Source organism: Lactuca sativa, chromosome 8 (assembly GCF_002870075.4).
Source record: "Lactuca sativa cultivar Salinas chromosome 8, Lsat_Salinas_v11, whole genome shotgun sequence".
NCBI lineage: Eukaryota > Viridiplantae > Streptophyta > Magnoliopsida > Asterales > Asteraceae > Lactuca > Lactuca sativa.
In genome coordinates, this window is record NC_056630.2 from 77,715,455 (window position 1) to 77,733,710 (window position 18,256).

Below are 18,256 nucleotides of genomic sequence, written 5' to 3' on the forward strand. Positions count from 1 at the left end.
AATACCACATATAAAACATATTAGCCACTCAAGGCTATAACTTTGTGGGTCCGTGCACCCAAACTCTGTGAAACCTCAGGTTCTAACTCTGTAAACATGCACATCATAAATCACATAGAATAATGCAGTGCAACACATAACACATATATAGCATACAAACACTGCATCACATAACTCTAGTTACCTACTCAAGGTAAAGTATAGTGAGAAGACTCACCTCGCGTATCTCGATAACTCGCAAATCCCTGAAATCACTCGTGCTCGATCCCCCGAGCTATAATCCTCCTATAATACAATATATCTCTAATTAACACTTTCACAACTAAGGTTGACTAACCTATCAAGTCAACACTGGTCGACTCTGGTCAACGGTCAACTTTGACCGGACTCAGTGAGTGCACCAAAGCGACTCGGCGAGTCTATACGTGTTCACTGACTCCCTCGGATCCTCTCTTGACACGTCGAGTACTTCCCTAACTCGATGAGTTCCACCTGGCATGAATCGCGGGGCCACCACGACTCAACTCGCCGAGTCTCAAGAACAACTCGGCGAGTTCCAGCTTGACTCAGCCCCATACTGACTGTCCTGACTCACTGGGCCATCCCCCAACCCGGCAAGTCTACTCGCTGAACACTTTACGTGAAACCCCAACCCTACTCGCCGAGTCTCAAGAACAACTCGGCGAGTTCATGCCATGCACAAACTCTATTGACCTTTTGAGGTTAGATCTGCTTTCCCAAACCATAGATCTGACCTTCCCAAGCATGAATGTCACGTAAAGTTTGAAACTTGATGCTTGTATAACCGCCACAAGGCATCAAAAGGAGATTTGGTCCCAAAAATAACCACCTAGGTCCAATGACTCCATAATAACCCAAAAAGCTCCAAGGGTTAGGGTCTCTGGACCTCTTTGAGTCCAGATCCAAGGCACAAACTCGAAGAGGGACCATTTGCTTCACATAATCACTCTCCAAAGGGGTTATAAAACCCTAACTCTAAAGATCAACCCTAAAACTGAAGGAGATTCGAACCATTACCTCAAAATGAAGCCTCTGGACTCTGGATCTGCTAGAATCCCACCTCCTCCTTGCTCTTGCCACCTTCTTCTTGCTAAACAAGGAATAAAAAGGCCCAAAAGTGACTTCCTCTCTCCCAAAACGAATTAGCTCTCTTAGGGTTCTCTCAAGGGACTGGTAGCCGCAATGGGAGGCTATAAGTGCCCTTAAATAGGCTCCAAACCCGAGGAATTAGGGTTTCATTAAACAGCGTGGACTTGCCGAGTCCAGACGCGAACCCGCGTCCAAAACCGTGATCCTACTCGGTGAGTTTGAGCTCCAACTCGTCGAGTCTCCTCACAAAATACCAAAAAAATATAAGAATGAATAATACCTGGGAATCCGGGCTATTACAATTCTCCCCCACTAGAACTAGACTTCACCCTCGAAGTCTCGCTCTGCAAATAACTCCGGATGTTGCTCGCGCATCTCACGCTCCGGCTCTCAAGTCATCTCGGACCCCTTCCGATGCTGCCACTGGACCAAAACCAAGGGTACCTCCTTGTTCCTCAGAACCTTGATTTTCCGATCTCTGATTGTCACTGGTCTCTCAGCATAATTCAGGCTCGCATCCACCTGAATATCCTCTAATGGAACCACTGCCGACTCATCGGCTATACACTTCCGCAATTGCGACACATGGAAAGTGTCGTGAATCTGCCCCAATTCTGATGGCAAATCCAACCGATAGGCTACCCTGCCTACCCTCGCGACCACCCGAAATGGACCAATATATCGGGGTCCTAACTTGCCCCTCTTTCTGAATCGAATCACTCCTTTCGAAGGAGAGACCTTCAGGAGCACAAAGTCGCCGACCTGAAACTCAAGCTCTGACCGGCGTCTGTCCGCATAACTCTTCTGACGACTCTGAGCGGTCAACAACCTCTGTCTGACCTGCTGGATCTGCTCTGTCATCTGAAGCATGATCTCTGTACTGCCCATCACACGTTGTCCGACCTCTCCCCAGCAAATGGGGGTCCGACAGCTCCTCCCATACAACAGCTCAAAGGGCGGCATACCAATGCTCGAATGATGGCTGTTGTTGTAGGAAAACTATGCCAAGGGCAAGTACATATCCCAACTCCTCCCGAAATCCAACACACATGCCCGGAGCATGTCCTCGAGCGTCTGAATCGTCCGCTCACTCTGTCCGTCTGTCTGGGGGTGATATGCGGTACTAAAATGCAGCCTAGTACCCAGCTCCTCATGAAACTTCTTCCAGAATCTGGAAGTGAAGCATACATCCCGGTCTGAGACAATCGAGATCGGCACCCCATGCCGAGATACCACCTCCCTCACGTACATCTCTGCTAACTTCTCTGCGGAGGAGCTCTCACTAATAGCAAGGAAGTGGGCGCTCTTCGTCAACCTGTCCACAATCACCCAAATTGCATTGACTCTCCTAGTAGTCCTTGGCAGTTTGGTGATAAAATCCATGGTAATCTGTTCCCACTTCCATTCGGGAACCTCCAACGGCTGCAACTTACCATGCGGCCTCTGGTGCTCGGCCTTAACCCTACGGTAGGTTAAGCACCTCTCAACAAACCACGCAACATCCCTCTTCATACAGGGCCACCAATACTCCCTCCTCAGATCCAAATGCATCTTAGTGGCCCCAGGATGGATCGAGAATTTTGACCGATGAGCCTCTTCCATCAAAATGGTATGCGTCCCTCCCACAAACGGTACCCAAATACGCCCTTGAAATGTCATAAGCACCCGACCATCGGTAACGAACTCCGATACCAACCCAACAACTCGCTCTTTCTTCTGGTTTTCCGAACTCACTGCCTCAGCCTGTGCTCCACGAATAGTGTCCAACACCGGAGCCATTACGGTCAAACGCAAACATACACCTCGCAACGGGGCGCTCTCCGCCCTACGACTCAGGGCGTCGGCTACCACATTAGCCTTGCCCGGATGGTACAGGATCTCACAATCATAATCCTTAACCACATCCAACCACCTCCTTTGCTGCATATTTAGGTTGGGCTGATCCATCAAATATTTCAGGCTCTTATGGTCCGTGTATATCGTACACCGAACCCCGTACAGATAGTGACGCCAAATCTTGAGGGCGAACACCACTGCCCCCAACTCTAGGTCATGGGTGGGATACCTCGTCTAATGCGGCTTCAGCTGCCTCGATGTGTATGCTATCACATGCCCTCTCTGCATCAGCACCGCTCCTAACCCCAAGATTGACGCATCACAATACACCACAAAGTCCTCCATCCCCTCTGGGAGGTCTAACACCAGGGCTTCGCATAACCTTTGGCGAAGCGTCTCAAAGGAGGCATGCTGCTCGGGGCCCCATGAAAAAGCAACACCCTTCCGGGTCAATCTGGTGAGTGGCACTGCAATCTTAGAGAAATCCCTGATAAATCTCTGATAATAACCGGCCAACCCTAGGAAACTCCTGATCTTGGAGGGTGACCTCGGCACCTCCCAACTCATCACCGCCTCAACTTTGGCCGGGTCGACCAATATCCCTTCCTGGTTAACGAGATGCCCCAGGAACTGGACTTCTCGCAACCAGAAATCATACTTGGAGAATTTGGCATAAAGCCTCTCTGATCTCAGAACTCCGAGGATCTCCCTCAAATGCTCCTCATGCTGCTCTCTAGATCTCGAATATACCAAGATGTCATCGATGAATACAATCACTGACCGATCCAGCATCGGCATGCACACTCGGTTTCATGAGATCCATGAACACTGCCGGGGCATTGGTGATCCCGAAAGGCATCACCACAAACTCGTAATGCCCATAACACGTCCTGAACGCTGTCTTCTGGATGTCCTCATCTCGCACCCTCACCTGATGATATCCAGACCTCAAGTCGATCTTGGAGAACCAAGATGCTCCCTGCAACTGATCGAACAAATCGTCGATCCTCGGCAACGGGTAACGGTTCTTGACCGTCAGCTTGTTCAACTCCCGGTAATCAATGCACATCCGGTGTGAACCATCCTTCTTCTTGACAAAAAAGATAAGCGCTCCCTACGGCGAGCTGCTCGGCCGAATAAAACCCTTTCCCAGCAGCTCCTGAAGCTACGAGGACAACTCTTGCATCTCTGGAGGTGCAAGGCGATAAGGCACCTTGGCGATAGGCGCGGCCCCCGGGACCAAATCGATACTGAAATCCACTTGCCTCACGGGAGGCACACCCGACAACTCATCTGGAAATACATCTGGGAACTCACGCACTATCGGAACCTCCTCAACTGACCTTGGCCTCTCGGAATCAACCCGCGTATCCATCACATACGCCACAAAACCCTTACAGCCCTGCTGTAGACACTGCCTCACCCTAGCGGCCGAACAAAACGCTGACCCAGAACGTGTACCCTCGCCGTACACCGTAAGAACTCCCCCACTAGGGTCTCGTATGGTCACCAGTTGTCGCTCGCAGTCGATAACCGCACCGAATCTACTCAACCAGTCCATGCCCACAATGACACAGACATCACCCATCGCAATAGGAACCAAATCAATCGGGAACTCAACACCGAAAATCTCGAATACGCACCCATGGATCACCTCCGTGGCATATATCACCCTCTTGTCAGCTATGGAAACTCTCAGAGGCCGACTCAGCGCCTTGCGACTAACACTGATATGCTGACTAAAAGCCAAAGATACAAAAGACCGACTCGCACCCGAGTCAAATAACACCAAGGCAGGTACAAAATTCACAAGAAAAGTACCTACGCATAACATAATATAAGCATAATATCTCAACATCAAAATAAATAAACGAAAGAATACATACCAGCCACGACATCGGGCGCTGCGCGGACCTCCTCCGCGGTCAACTGAAAGGCTCTCCCGCGTGCCCTCGGCGCCTCGGCCTTCAATGGCTGACTCTCGATAGCTCTGATGGCGGCAGGGGCAGATCCCTGAGGTGCTCCTGAGCTGGTCCTCGCAACTGCAGACACTCCGCCTTCCGGTGTCCGATCTGGTTGCAGTGAAAACACACTGCAAACCCCTTGGGGCAGTCCTTGGCCATATGCCCCTCCTTGCCACACTTGTAGCAAGATCCAGCTCTACAAACTCCACCATGACCCTTGCCGCACTTTCCACAAGTGCGGCCCTTCTGGCTCCCAGATTTGGGATCAGCGGGCTTGGCCCGCTTGGCTGCCGGCTGGGACTGTGCCGGTCGCCGATCCCTACCCTGAGACTCCGCCTCCTCTCTGGCCTGAGTCTGTAGCTCAATCTCCCTCTTCCGGGCATTTGCCTGAAGTTCGGCAAATGTCCGGTACGAGGAGTTCGCCATGAACTCCCGAATGTCTCGCCTCAAGATACTCAAATATCGGCTCATACGTGCCTGCTCAGTGGACACATGCTCAGGGCAGAACATCGCCCTCTCGTGGAACATCCTGGTAATCACCGTAACAGACTCAGTACGCTGCTTGAGGGTCAGAAACTCCTAGGCCAAACGCTCCCTCTCCACCTGGGGAACGTACTCATCTCGGAACATGGCAGTGAACCTCTCCCAGGTCACTGCCGCAAGCTCAGCAGGCGAAAAGTGCGCTGTCACAAACTTCCACCAGTCCTTCGCTCCCAAGCGAAGCTGGTTCAGCGCGAACCGAACTCTCAAATGCTCAGGAGATGAGCAAGTGAAGAAACACCCCTCTATGTCTGAAATCCATCTCATAGCCGCCACCAGGTCCTTGGTAGCATCAAATTCTAGCGGTTTTGTGTTGCTGAACTCTCGGAGCAGCAACGCATCACCACCATGGGGCCTCGCAGCAGCAACAGCTGCAGTGGCCGCCGCAACAGCAGCCTCAGAAAGAGCAGCATAACGCTCGTCGAAAGTCCCAATCAGCGTGGTCTTAATAGACCTGAACATCTCTGGTATCTCTGCCCTGATGGCCGCAACCACCTCCTCGTGGATGATCTGGCGGATCTCCTCATTACTGGCCGCACTGCTCTCAGGCATAAGACTTGTCCTCACCATGATCTACCTCTGAAATACAACATACGATAAATTAGAACCCACTCGAGCATACTCGCACTCGACAATTCAGCCCCGCCTTGATCCTTGGCATTCCGAAGATTCTTATTTGAACTGTACACCGCCCCGGTGCTTTCAGTAGTACGGGCCCATTACTATTGTCCGCACCGTTTCAGTATACACCCCAAATACTCCTCTTCGGATCCCAAGTTCCAAGTACTCTATCACTCTCTAACAGATCTCTCATAAGCTCCTCGCTGCTAACTATTCACTCTCAAGCATCTCATAGCAGCTCACCTCTCCCTAGGCTAAGGCATCAAAAATCAGGGCACTCTAGTCCTAAAAGGAATGCCTAGCCCACTCTAGTAAGAGAATACATCATATCAATCTCATAAACATATAATATAAGGGTATTTTGGGAAATCACCGTTCGGGCGCTGACTGATTGTACACATGTTTCTGCTCTGAGTTTCTCTAAAAATCTTTTACTTCTTTTAGAAAATTTGGCTCTCTTTTGAAAATACTTTCCAAATCCTCAGTTTGAGTTCAAATACTCCCGAAGGTGTACCCGACTCCCTAAAACCAAGGCTCTGATACCAACTTGTAACACCGTAAATTTCAAACAATTTTTCGCATTTTATAAAAACCATAATTCATTCAATATTCATAAAACATCAAAGTTTGAAACTCAATTTATGCCATATAAAAATCCCAAGATCTCATAACATAAAAATCCCGTGTGTGTGTACTGATCAAGCCGGCGCCTTCCCACGGTCATCACTAGTAGCTGAAACAAATAACACCATACACTGTAAGCACAAAGCTTAGTGAGTTCCCCAAAATTTCACATATAACACATATTAGCCACTCGAGGCTATAACTCTGTGGGTCCGTGCACCCAAACTCTGTGAACCCTCAGGTTCTAACTTTGTAAACATGCACAGCATAAATCACATAGAATAATGCAGTGCAACACATAACACATATATAGCATACAAACACTGCATCACATAACTCTAGTTACCTACTCAAGGTAAAGTATAGTGAGAAGACTCACCTTGCGTATCTCGATAACTCGCAAATGCCTGAAATCACTCGTGCTCGATCCCCCGAGCTATAATCCTCCTATAATACAATATATCTCTAATTAACACTTTCACAACTAAGGTTGACTAACCCTATCAAGTCAACACTGGTCGACTCTGGTCAACGGTCAACTTTGACCAGACTCGGCGAGTGCACCAAAGCGACTCGGCGAGTCTATACGTGTTCACTGACTCCCTCGGATCCTCTCTTGACACGTCGAGTACTTCCCTAACTCGACGAGTTCCACCTGGCATGAATCGCGGGGCCACCACGACTCAACTCGCCGAGTCTCAAGAACAACTCGGCGAGTTCCAGCTTGACTCAGCCCCATACTGACTCTCCTGACTCACTGGGCCATCCCCCAACCCGGCGAGTCTACTCGCTGAACACTTTACGTGAAACCCCAACCCTACTCGCCGAGTCTCAAGAACAACTCGGCGAGTTCATGCCATGCACAAACTCTATTGACCTTTTGAGGTTAGATCTGCTTTCCCAAACCATAGATATGGCCTTCCCAAGCATGAATGTCACGTAAAGTTTGAAACTTGATGCTTGTATAACCCCCACAAGGCATCAAAAGGAGATTTGGTCCCAAAAATAACCACCTAGGTCCAATGACTCCATAATAACCCAAAAAGCTCGAAGGGTTAGGGTCTTTGGACCTCTTTGAGTCCAGATCCAAGGCACACACTCGAAGAGGGACCATTTGCTTCACATAATCACTCTCCAAAGGGGTTATAAAACCCTAACTCTAAAGATCAACCCTAAAACTGAAGGAGATTCGAACCATTACCTCAAAATGAAGCCTCTGGACTCTGGATCTGCTGGAATCCCACCTCCTCCTTGCTCTTGCCACCTTCTTCTTGCTAAACAAGGAATATAAAGGCCCAAAAGTGACTTCCGCTCTCCCAAAACGAATTAGCTCTCTTAGGGTTCTCTTAAGGGACTGGTAGCCGCAATAGGAGGCTATAAGTGCCCTTAAATAGGCTCCAAACCCGGGGAATTAGGGTTTCATTAAAAAGCGTGGACTCGCCGAGTCCAGACGCGAACCCGCGTCCAAAACCGCGATCCTACTCGGCGAGTTTGAGCTCCAACTTGCCGAGTCTCCTCACAAAATACCAAAAAAATATAAGAATGAATAATACCTGGGAATCCGGGCTATTACAATTCTCCCCCACTAGAACTAGACTTCACCCTCGAAGTCTCGCTCTGCAAATAACTCCGGATGCTGCTCGCGCATCTCACGCTCCGGCTCTCAAGTCATCTCGGACCCCTTCCGATGCTGCCACTGGACCAAAACCAAGGGTACCTCCTTGTTCCTCAGAACCTTGATTTTCCGATCTCTGATTGTCACTGGTCTCTCAGCATAATTCAGGCTCGCATCCACCTGAATATCCTCTAATGGAACCACTGCCGACTCATCGGCTATACACTTCCGCAATTGCGACACATGGAAAGTGTCGTGAATCTGCCCCAATTCTGCTGGCAAATCCAACCGATAGGCTACCCTGCCTACCCTCGCGACCACCCGAAATGGACCAATATATCGGGGCCCTAACTTGCCCCTCTTCTTGAATCGAATCACTCCTTTCCAAGGAGAGACCTTCAGGAGCACAAAGTCGCCGACCTGAAACTCAAGCTCGGACCGGCTGACCTAAAAGCGTTTCAGGTAGCTTCTATTTAAATAATCAATGAACCAGATAAATGTCTTATTTGAAATAATATTATTTTATGTTCAAATCATGGTTTCTACATGTCTCCTACTCAATTATAAATAGAACCTTATACTTTGGAATTTTCAAGTACTCTTTTTTTAGATACTAGATCCAAAAATTGTTCCTTTCTCGCCTCTCTCCTAATCTTTCTATGGTTCTTGTGTTGTGGGTGTGAACCATTAGAGGCTCGCACACAAATAGAGCTTCTTTTCAAAGATAATTCTAGATTGCTTTGTTGGAATCAAAGATTTGCTTACAATAACAAATAAAAGGTATGCAATTTTGTGAATTTTGCTTTCCATTAGGGTTTAGAAGATTTGATGTTCAATAATATGTTGCTTAAATAGTGTTATGACATAGATCAAAGTAGGTTGCACGTACCCTTAAGAATATAATGATTTTTCCGTATTATTACATGTAAAACCTATCAATATCTTATATAAGTTAACAATGACAAAAATATGATTAAAGTCACCAGATACATTCCTCGTTTGATATGGTCCTAAAACATAAGATTTCATGAATATGTCATATAATATCCTAAAAGGAAACCTATTATAACTTTTCAGATGGTAAAAGTAATATGATTATTTGTTACATGTTTTTTATTCATTTGGTGATGATATTACTAGCTTATAAAAAAATCTATTATCACAATGTTTTTTCAATCTTATTCATACAACAAGGAACAATGCCCAAATTATTCATAAATAAATTTCATTAAAGTATATTTCTGGTATACCCAAAAATACCCAACCCGAATCATCAACCCGGATACTCGAACTATAAGACCCGAATTGTAAATAGTTCAGGTTTCGGTTCATATTATTTTATGAAAAAACTCGAATTACCCGAAGCTCGAAAATTACCCAATCAACAAACCTAATTAGCAGTAGTGATTAGTAGTAGATAATAAGCAATAAAGAAAAGATAAAACAAGGGAAAATTAGTCCTATGCTAAAAGCATAACATCTAAACGGTTAGATTTTACAATGCAGGGACCACAAGTGGTAACAAAACCCTCCATAGGGATCACCCATGACAAAAAGCGAATAGTAGGACCAAAATCGCTATTTTCGCAACACCATAGGGACCAAACATGTATTTTACTCTAAAATGAATTATATATATATTAAATAACGGAAATATGACCAGATCTCGTATCAGATGAAAACGAGGAAGTTCGAGTAAAGCGAAAGACGGAAGAAGGAGAATTCATGAAGTAAATCAGTGAATTGAAAATATAGTACAGTCGTTTTAAGCATATGGCTTGTAATATTGAGGAGAAATCATTCTGGGTTGAACTGGGTGCCGATTTAGTCGAGGTATGTTGATTACATTTGTAAAGTTTGCTTAAGTTGTATTAAATTAATGGTTGTAAGATGTTTAGTTGTTGGGATGTAAGCTAAATCAAGACATAGAACTAACTTAGAAGAAAGTTAAGTTGAGATTGTGTTTCCTGACCTAATTTTGTCATTTTCTCGATTAAAATGGGTGATGGTGATTTGAGTGAATTAGGCAATGTTAAGTAATGAAATTGAGAATATTATATATTATGCTAAAACTATGGGATGATGTCAACTTAAGTAAAAAAGAATCAACTAAATGATGAGGTGACGTATTGTGTTGCAGGTTTTCCATATCTCAGTTACTTGCAACAATATAATTTCTTCCTTTAATTTGATAACATCAAAAAGATTGGGGTCCCACATTGACACAAGGTCACCAGATCTTTCAGTTGCCTCAGCTACTGCATTTTCTTTTTCCCCAGCAAAAGTAACCTGATTTTTAAGCACCATATTTCTAACCCAAGCTCTCTTAAAATCCTTCTCCACTCCATTTATATTGATAGATAAGCACTCTAACATTGTTTCTTGAAGACACCATTCTTTTTCAATTATATTGGATTCAGAGTCTGAATTCCAGTTTTGATCCCCAGACACTTCAAATACTCTTTCTTTTACTTTCCCTGAAAACATCTCCTGCTTACACTTTTTTCCTTTGAGGTTGTGAATGTTCTTTATTTTGCTTTCCTTATTTTATAAATGTAGTAATGCTTTGTTGACAATCACTTTCTTCGAACCAAACACCACCACACTATGTGCTCTGGACCAATGGGATCACCCTCAAATTTTACAAACTTTTCCATTTGGACCAACTTTATCGTTTTTGCTCATAATTACCATTTTAACCTCTCTTAAGTATTGGAAACCGAGATAATATAACAGCTTCGTAGCAGAACAAGTGTTGATATAGAACCATAAAGTGCCACTATATATGTTGTTATGCTCAAAAGCGAAAGGGATAAATGCAAGAAGTAGCAACCTAGTTTCATTTATTTGTTTATACTTTATAGCATCCTACTTTCATTTCTTTTAAAGAAACATACCAATGTTTGGACCACCCCCATCTGCTGCTAACTGAAAGTGCTTAATTATGCTTTTTCTAGAGCCAATTAGACAGGTTATTGTAATTACTTTTAAAAACAAGTAAGAAAGCATTGAGTCAATATAAGTAACATAATCAACCATTCAATGTTACATTCCTATAACACTATTAGTTACCAAAATATAAGCATATCTAGTAAGTAAGACAAGAGAATAAAAGAATGGCATCAATTAGTAGAAATGCTATATATAGTTATAATGTTTTGCTGGAGATGAGATTGAATTCAATACCTAGACAATGCCTCTGTAGTACGTACATTAAGTTTCAATTTGGTTTAAGAAAGGGAGGGCTTGAATTGAGATATGGATTAGTCTTTAGTGGAATGTCTTTGAGCATTCTTTTTGTTATAATTAAGTAGGTTATATTATAAAACAAAGCAACAAATTAAAATTTTCAATTCATGTATCAGGTGAAAACATTGCAAATAGGCATCTGGCGAATGTCAAAGATTTGGTGATAGCTTCAAGAATGAAAAATCCATTTTAATTGGGAAGGTAATTTCTTGCAAGATATATCATGGTTATTAATTTTTAAATATGCCGACCACTGGGCTTTGAAAATTCTACATGTTAATTACTTTACTGTAGGTTATACACACATTTTAGCTATCCAAAACATTCTAATTTTGTAGGGTTTTTTTATCATTATATTTATGTTGGTTCAACCTACAGAGCGTGAAAAAGCTTTTATGTATTCATTATCTCTTGTGTTATGATGCTTTCCTTGTTTCTGTAATTTTAGGTTTTCCCATGCTTCAACCCTTTTGTATTATGTGTTTTGAGGGTATATATATATATATATATATATATATATATATATATATATATATATATATATATATATATATATATATATATGTATAAAGCGACTAACCTTGCCCTTTACTTTTTTTGATTTGTTTCTTTAGGTCATTGAAGATGCATCATTATATTCCAAACCATGTTACAGGTCATTTTTTTTAACTCGAGTGGGTGATTTTTTCTATGTGAACCTTATAATAGTTGAAAAACACCATGTCTTGTATACACCACACTTTAATAAAATAATCAAATAAACAAACCGAATGTTTCCTGTAATTTAGGGAACCCAAGTGTCAAAGATATAACATAAACTTTGGGGGCTACTTTGTGGACTTTAAGAATCATATGTGAGGTAACATATTCACAAGTTCATGTATCATTTAATGTAGTTTTTTAAATTCACAAGTTCCTGTATCATTCCTGACTTTAATACATAAAAATAACAATATAGTTTTAAAATAATGTGATTCAGGAGATTGTAAGTATTAGATTACACTTTGAATAAGTTTTAAAATAAAAAAAAATATATATATATTAGGTATTTCTGTAAATCATTAAATTTCAAAATCAAGTTTATAATCTTTAATTATGATAACTCTTAAAACCATCATATATATTGTTTTTGTGGGCAAATGCATTTACGTGTGACATGGGGAATTGATTTAGCCAAAAATCACTTCTTTTATTGAGAGAATTAAAAAGAAAAATAGCCCATGACCAAATCAATACAATTATGTGGATACAAATCAAACATTGACTTCCATGTCTTATTTTGGTCAATGGAAAAGTAAATATAGATAGACTATAAGCATGCAGTCTTGTCTTGTGGATACAAATTTTCAATTGACTTCCAAGTCTCCCATCACAATAACTTGTTTCATCACATCACATGCATGGGCAACTTAGTCATCATATTTGTAACTTGTAAATTTTCTGTTATAAATTAAAATTTTATTTTCATAAACACTCCACAAAATGCAATGTCAAGTCTTGTACCCTTCTCCAGCATACTGTTAGGAACAAGCTAAAAAATCAAAAATTAAAATACGTTTCCTTTCCTTGACACATTAACATTGTTACATCAAATAATACTAAAAACAACTTGTTCTGTTGTATCTAGTTTTTTAAATCGTTGAAACCAAAAATCATTTTTATAATATAGAACAATAATTTACAAAAATTTATAATCTATCTTTGATTTCTCAAACACATAAATGCTTGTTTGTCAATATATATTGTGCTTTTTTCAATTCATAAATTGTTAAAGACTTGTGACCAAGTAATTACGTGTGCTATGGGGAATAAACTTGAACCAAAACCACTTATTTTGATTAACAGAAAATTAAAAGTGAAACTGGACCAAAAGAATACAAGTTTGTGGATACAAATTGTCCGTTGACTTCAAAGTCTTATGTATCATTTTCTTGTGAACAAATTCCCAAGTACATGTATCATTTCTAACTTAAATATATTAAAACAGTAATATAGTTTTTAAATTCAAGAGATTGGAAGTATTAGCTCATGACCAAAAAATACAATTTTGTGGATACAAATTAAACATTGATTTCCATGCCTATTTTGGGGAAAAGTAGATATAGACAAAGACCAAAAGCATGTGGATAAACTTGTTTCATCACATTTTTTAAAACACTTGAATACTGTAGTAGTGCATGATATACTGCTTAGTTTGCAACTTGTAATTTTGTTGTGATAAATTAAAATTATTATTTTCATATAATAACATAAGACAAATAAAGAAACTGAATATTGCATGTGATTTAGGGAGGCCAAGTTCTGATACAAGTAATGTCAAAAATAATAATAAAACTAAATGGAGCCTCTTGTGTATCATAAATGTGAACATATTGATTAGTAATCTTGAACACTGTTTTTATTTAAACTCAATAATAACATCAAAATAATAACATGATTTCTAAATAATGTGATTAGAAGCTTTTAAGCATTAGACTTCCACTCATTTGACCTGCTCAACCCATCTAGCAGTTTCATATTTAGCCACGGTTTTAAATTCCCAGTTTATAATTGTAACCATCACTTAAAAATATTTATAATGTATCTATGATTTATCAAAATGGAGATGCTTGTTTGTCAAATACTGTGTTTTATTCAATTCATATTTCGTTAAAAATTTGTGGCAAAATAGAATTCCATGTGCTGTGTGGAATAGTCTTGTCCCACAAACCACTTTTTTTGATTGACAGATAAAAAAAAAAAAGCATAAGAATATAAGGTTGTGGATACAAATTCTCCTTTGACTTCCAAGTCTTCCAATATTCATTTATGGCTTTATAAATGTACTCGTTGCTTCATCATAATAACCCATCACTTCTTCATCACAACCCATCTTTTCTACTTCAACTTTCTTCTAAACTAAAACTGAGTTAAGGTTGATAATGGGGATCCATCTCATTTTCATATGTGTGTTTTTGTTTGCAGCCACATATACCTGTTTGGGGGTTGGAAATGTTAGTGTCCTTTGCTCTGAGCAAGAGCGACTTGCTCTTCTCAACTTCAAACACAGTATTGTCGAAGATGACTCAGGAATGATGTCATCATGGGTTGGAAATGAGTGTTGCCTGTGGGAAGGAATCCAGTGTGACGGTGTCACTGGAAATGTTCAACGCCTTCATCTCAAAGGAGATTTGCCCTACCCCTACAATTACTTAGCTGCTAATAAGGTGAGTTCTTCTTTGGCAGAGTTGAGGCATCTCCAATACCTCGACTTGAGTGGGAATAATTTCCTAGGAAGTCGGATCCCTGAGTTTATTGGATCCTTGAAACACCTGAGTTACCTGAATCTCTCTGATGCTAATTTTGATGGTATTATTCCTCCTCACATTGGAAATCTTTCTAATTTAAGGGTTCTTGATCTTAGTTCAAATTATAATGAACTCAAGGCAGATGATATGGCATGGGCTTTTGGCCTTTCGTCACTCGAGCTTCTCAACTTGAGTTATGTGGATCTTAGTGGAGCACAAAACTGGGACATGATGCTTCACATGATTCCCTCCTTAAAAGAGTTAAGTTTGAGGGGATGTAGACTTTCCAATGTTAATCTTGGTCCTTTTCTTAATTCCAGTAGAATACTTCCTAATATAAAACACCTCGATCTTGGCTACAATTCTTTCAAAGGTCCACTCCCCTTCCTTCTTCAAAACATGACATCCCTAACATTCCTCCGTCTTTCGGGATTTAATCTTAGTTTGGCATGGAACTTTCCAAACCTACTAAGCATGATCCCTTCTTTGTCAGAGCTTCATTTGTCAGGTTGTGGGCTGGATAAGACGCATCTATCTTCTCCACATCTTAATTACAGTACACTTTCTAACATCCAGCACCTCGATCTTAGCAATAATCCACTTGGAGGCATATTTCCATCTTTTTTGACAAACATGAGCTCCCTAGAAGTCCTTGACCTTTCATATACCATGTTGAATTCATCTCTTCCTATTATGCCTAAACTTCTAGAGCTTCATCTTTCTGGTAACAAGTTTAAGCAGATTGAGGATGTTGGAATCTGGAGACAGTGCCACCTGAAACAATTAAGTGTAACAGATAATGAGTTTGCTATGGAAATGATTGACACACCAAAAAATGCATCAGAGTGCTCCATATATGCTTTGGAGTTTCTGGAATTAAGTCGGAGTTTAAATGGTAGAATTCCAGAAACACTTGGAAGACTGGTGAATTTAAGACACCTTGATCTATCGCAGAATGGACTGACTGGTTCAATCCCTGAATCTCTAGGAAGATTAAGATTTTTACAAGTACTATATCTATCTGAAAACCAGTTGACTGGTCCCATTCCAGAATTCCTTGGGAATCTTACCCAACTCATCCTTTCTTATAACCAATTGAATGGTTCAATTCCAGAATCCCTTGGAAAATTAGCAGCTTTAACAAAATTGTATCTACATTCTAATTTATTAGACGGGACTATTCCAGTTTCGATTGGGCAACTTGCCAAACTCCGTACTCTCTCTATCTCTAACAATTCTTTAGAAGGAGCGGTTACCGAAGCCCATTTTGCTAATCTTTCAGTGTTGAAGGTCTTGTATGCTTCTTCTAACACTAAGCTGACATTCAATGTTTCACGTGGGTGGATACCTTTCCAGTTGATATCTCTTAGTCTCAGCTCTTGCAATATCGGGAATGGATTTCCGCAGTGGCTTCGACATCAGAGGAAACTTAAAAGGTTAGAGTTGTCCAATGCTACACTTTCGGGGCCGCTGCCCACATGGCTGCGGAAGATGCCCATCATTTTCTTAGATCTCTCTCACAACAAACTCAGCGGATCTTTGAAAAACCTTTCTAATGTGAAAAATGATCATGTATATGGGCCTTTACATCTATTACTTCTGGAATATAACCTTTTCAATGGGTCGATTCCAAGGTCATTGTGCACAAGGACGGATTTGCAAGGACTTGATCTTTCAAGAAACATGTTAAGTGGGAAAATTCCCAACTGTATGGGGAATCTGCAGGGTTTGGTTATCATGAGTATAAGCTCAAATCAGCTCTCTGGTGCCATTCCTAGCTCAATTGCTCTTATTTCATCATTATTTTGGTTAAATTTGAACAAAAATAACTTTACTGGTGAAGTTCCTCCAGAATTAGGGAATCTACAAGGTTTGGGAGTCTTAGATTTGGGTGACAATAAATTATATGGAAATATACCCAATTGGATAGGGAAAAAACTTACATCTTTGGTAGTTTTGAGTTTACACAAAAACAACTTCACTGGTAGAATTCCTCCATCTCTTTGCAAAAGTTCAAATCTTCAAATTTTGGATCTTGCATACAACAACTTAACCGGAACCATTCCTCCGTGTGTAGGAAACTTAAATGGCATGGTTGTGGGTCACTTGATGAATGTAGATTATACAGTTATCGACCATGATATGAATGTGATTCAGGTCATGAAAGGTGTTGATCTTGAATATACAACAACTTGGGTTATAGTTTATAACATGGACCTTTCAAGCAATAAACTTGTGGGAGAAATACCGGTCGAGCTAACTGCACTTTCCATGTTGGTGGGTCTGAATCTGTCTAATAATCATCTGAGTGGGGGTATTCCAGAGAGCATTGGAAACATGAGAGAGTTATTTTCTCTTGATTTCTCAAAAAACGAGTTGAGCGGAAGGATCCCTTCAAGCATGGCAGCTCTGAACTTTTTGAGCCATTTGAATCTGTCACACAACAATTTGTCGGGTCAAATTCCAACAGGAAATCAACTGCAGACGCTTATTGATGATCCATCAATTTATGCTGGGAACAAAGGTCTATGTGGACCTCCACTGCCAAATAGTTGCTCAAATCATCAAGATCCAACAACAACAAGCAAGAAGAAACACAAAGCAGCTGATGAGAAGATGGAGGTATGGTTGTTTTATGTGGATATAATGAGTGGTTTTGGAACAGGGTTTTGGGGTGTTATTGGAGTTCTGATGTTCAAGAAGCAGTGGAGACACAAACTTTTCATGTTTGCTGAGGAAACCATGGATAAGATATACGTTGCAGTTGTGGTAAGAGTTGCCAAGTTCAAGAGAGGAAGAGAATAGCTGCATAGATCATGTGGAATGCAAGTAGTTCTTGAATGCATGTTATCAGTGATGGTTTTGCTTTTGAGATATGCTTATTCTAATGTATTACTATTTGGATTTTGTATTTGTATGACCTTTGTCATATCAGTGTTGTTTAGAGGTGCTAATTTACAAAAGTTCTTTTGGATTTGGTATTTATACATGATCAAGTTGTAGATTTAGATTACTATGTATTTGAGTTGTAGATTTTTTTTTTCTTTTTAATTCTCGACCTTCTGCTGCTGCTCTCACTCCCAACATGCTGTTGTATCCCCCGGTTTTCATCTACATTGGTCCAAGTAAGTAAGAAACATGTAATTGACTCGTTCTTTATTTCTTCATTTGTAAAATTTCTAGTTTTTTCATGTATAGAAAGAGGATGTTTGGGTGAAAGGTGGAGTTTTTTTTGTTGGATTTCGTATTTAGAGAGGACTATGGTCTAGTATGAATCTGCAATGGCAGTGATCTTGGTTGATTGTTTGATTATATTCTTATGAGTCTGCAAGTTATGAGATTAGATTAGGGTTAATCTCAGTTAAAGTAGCCCAACATTTAAGGTTTAATACAGTGTGAAAAAATAATAA

The 18,256-nt window shown here is 41.1% G+C and overlaps 1 protein-coding gene across 1 annotated transcript; it reads left to right on the plus strand.

The window, feature by feature from the left end:
* Positions 1 to 14,480: 14,480 nt before the first annotated feature.
* LOC111909099 (receptor-like protein EIX2) lies at positions 14,481 to 17,651 on the plus strand. The gene has a single exon (XM_023904886.2). It carries the CDS (start codon positions 14,481 to 14,483, stop codon positions 17,649 to 17,651), a length of 3,171 nt encoding a protein of 1,056 aa, XP_023760654.2.
* Positions 17,652 to 18,256: the final 605 nt, after the last annotated feature.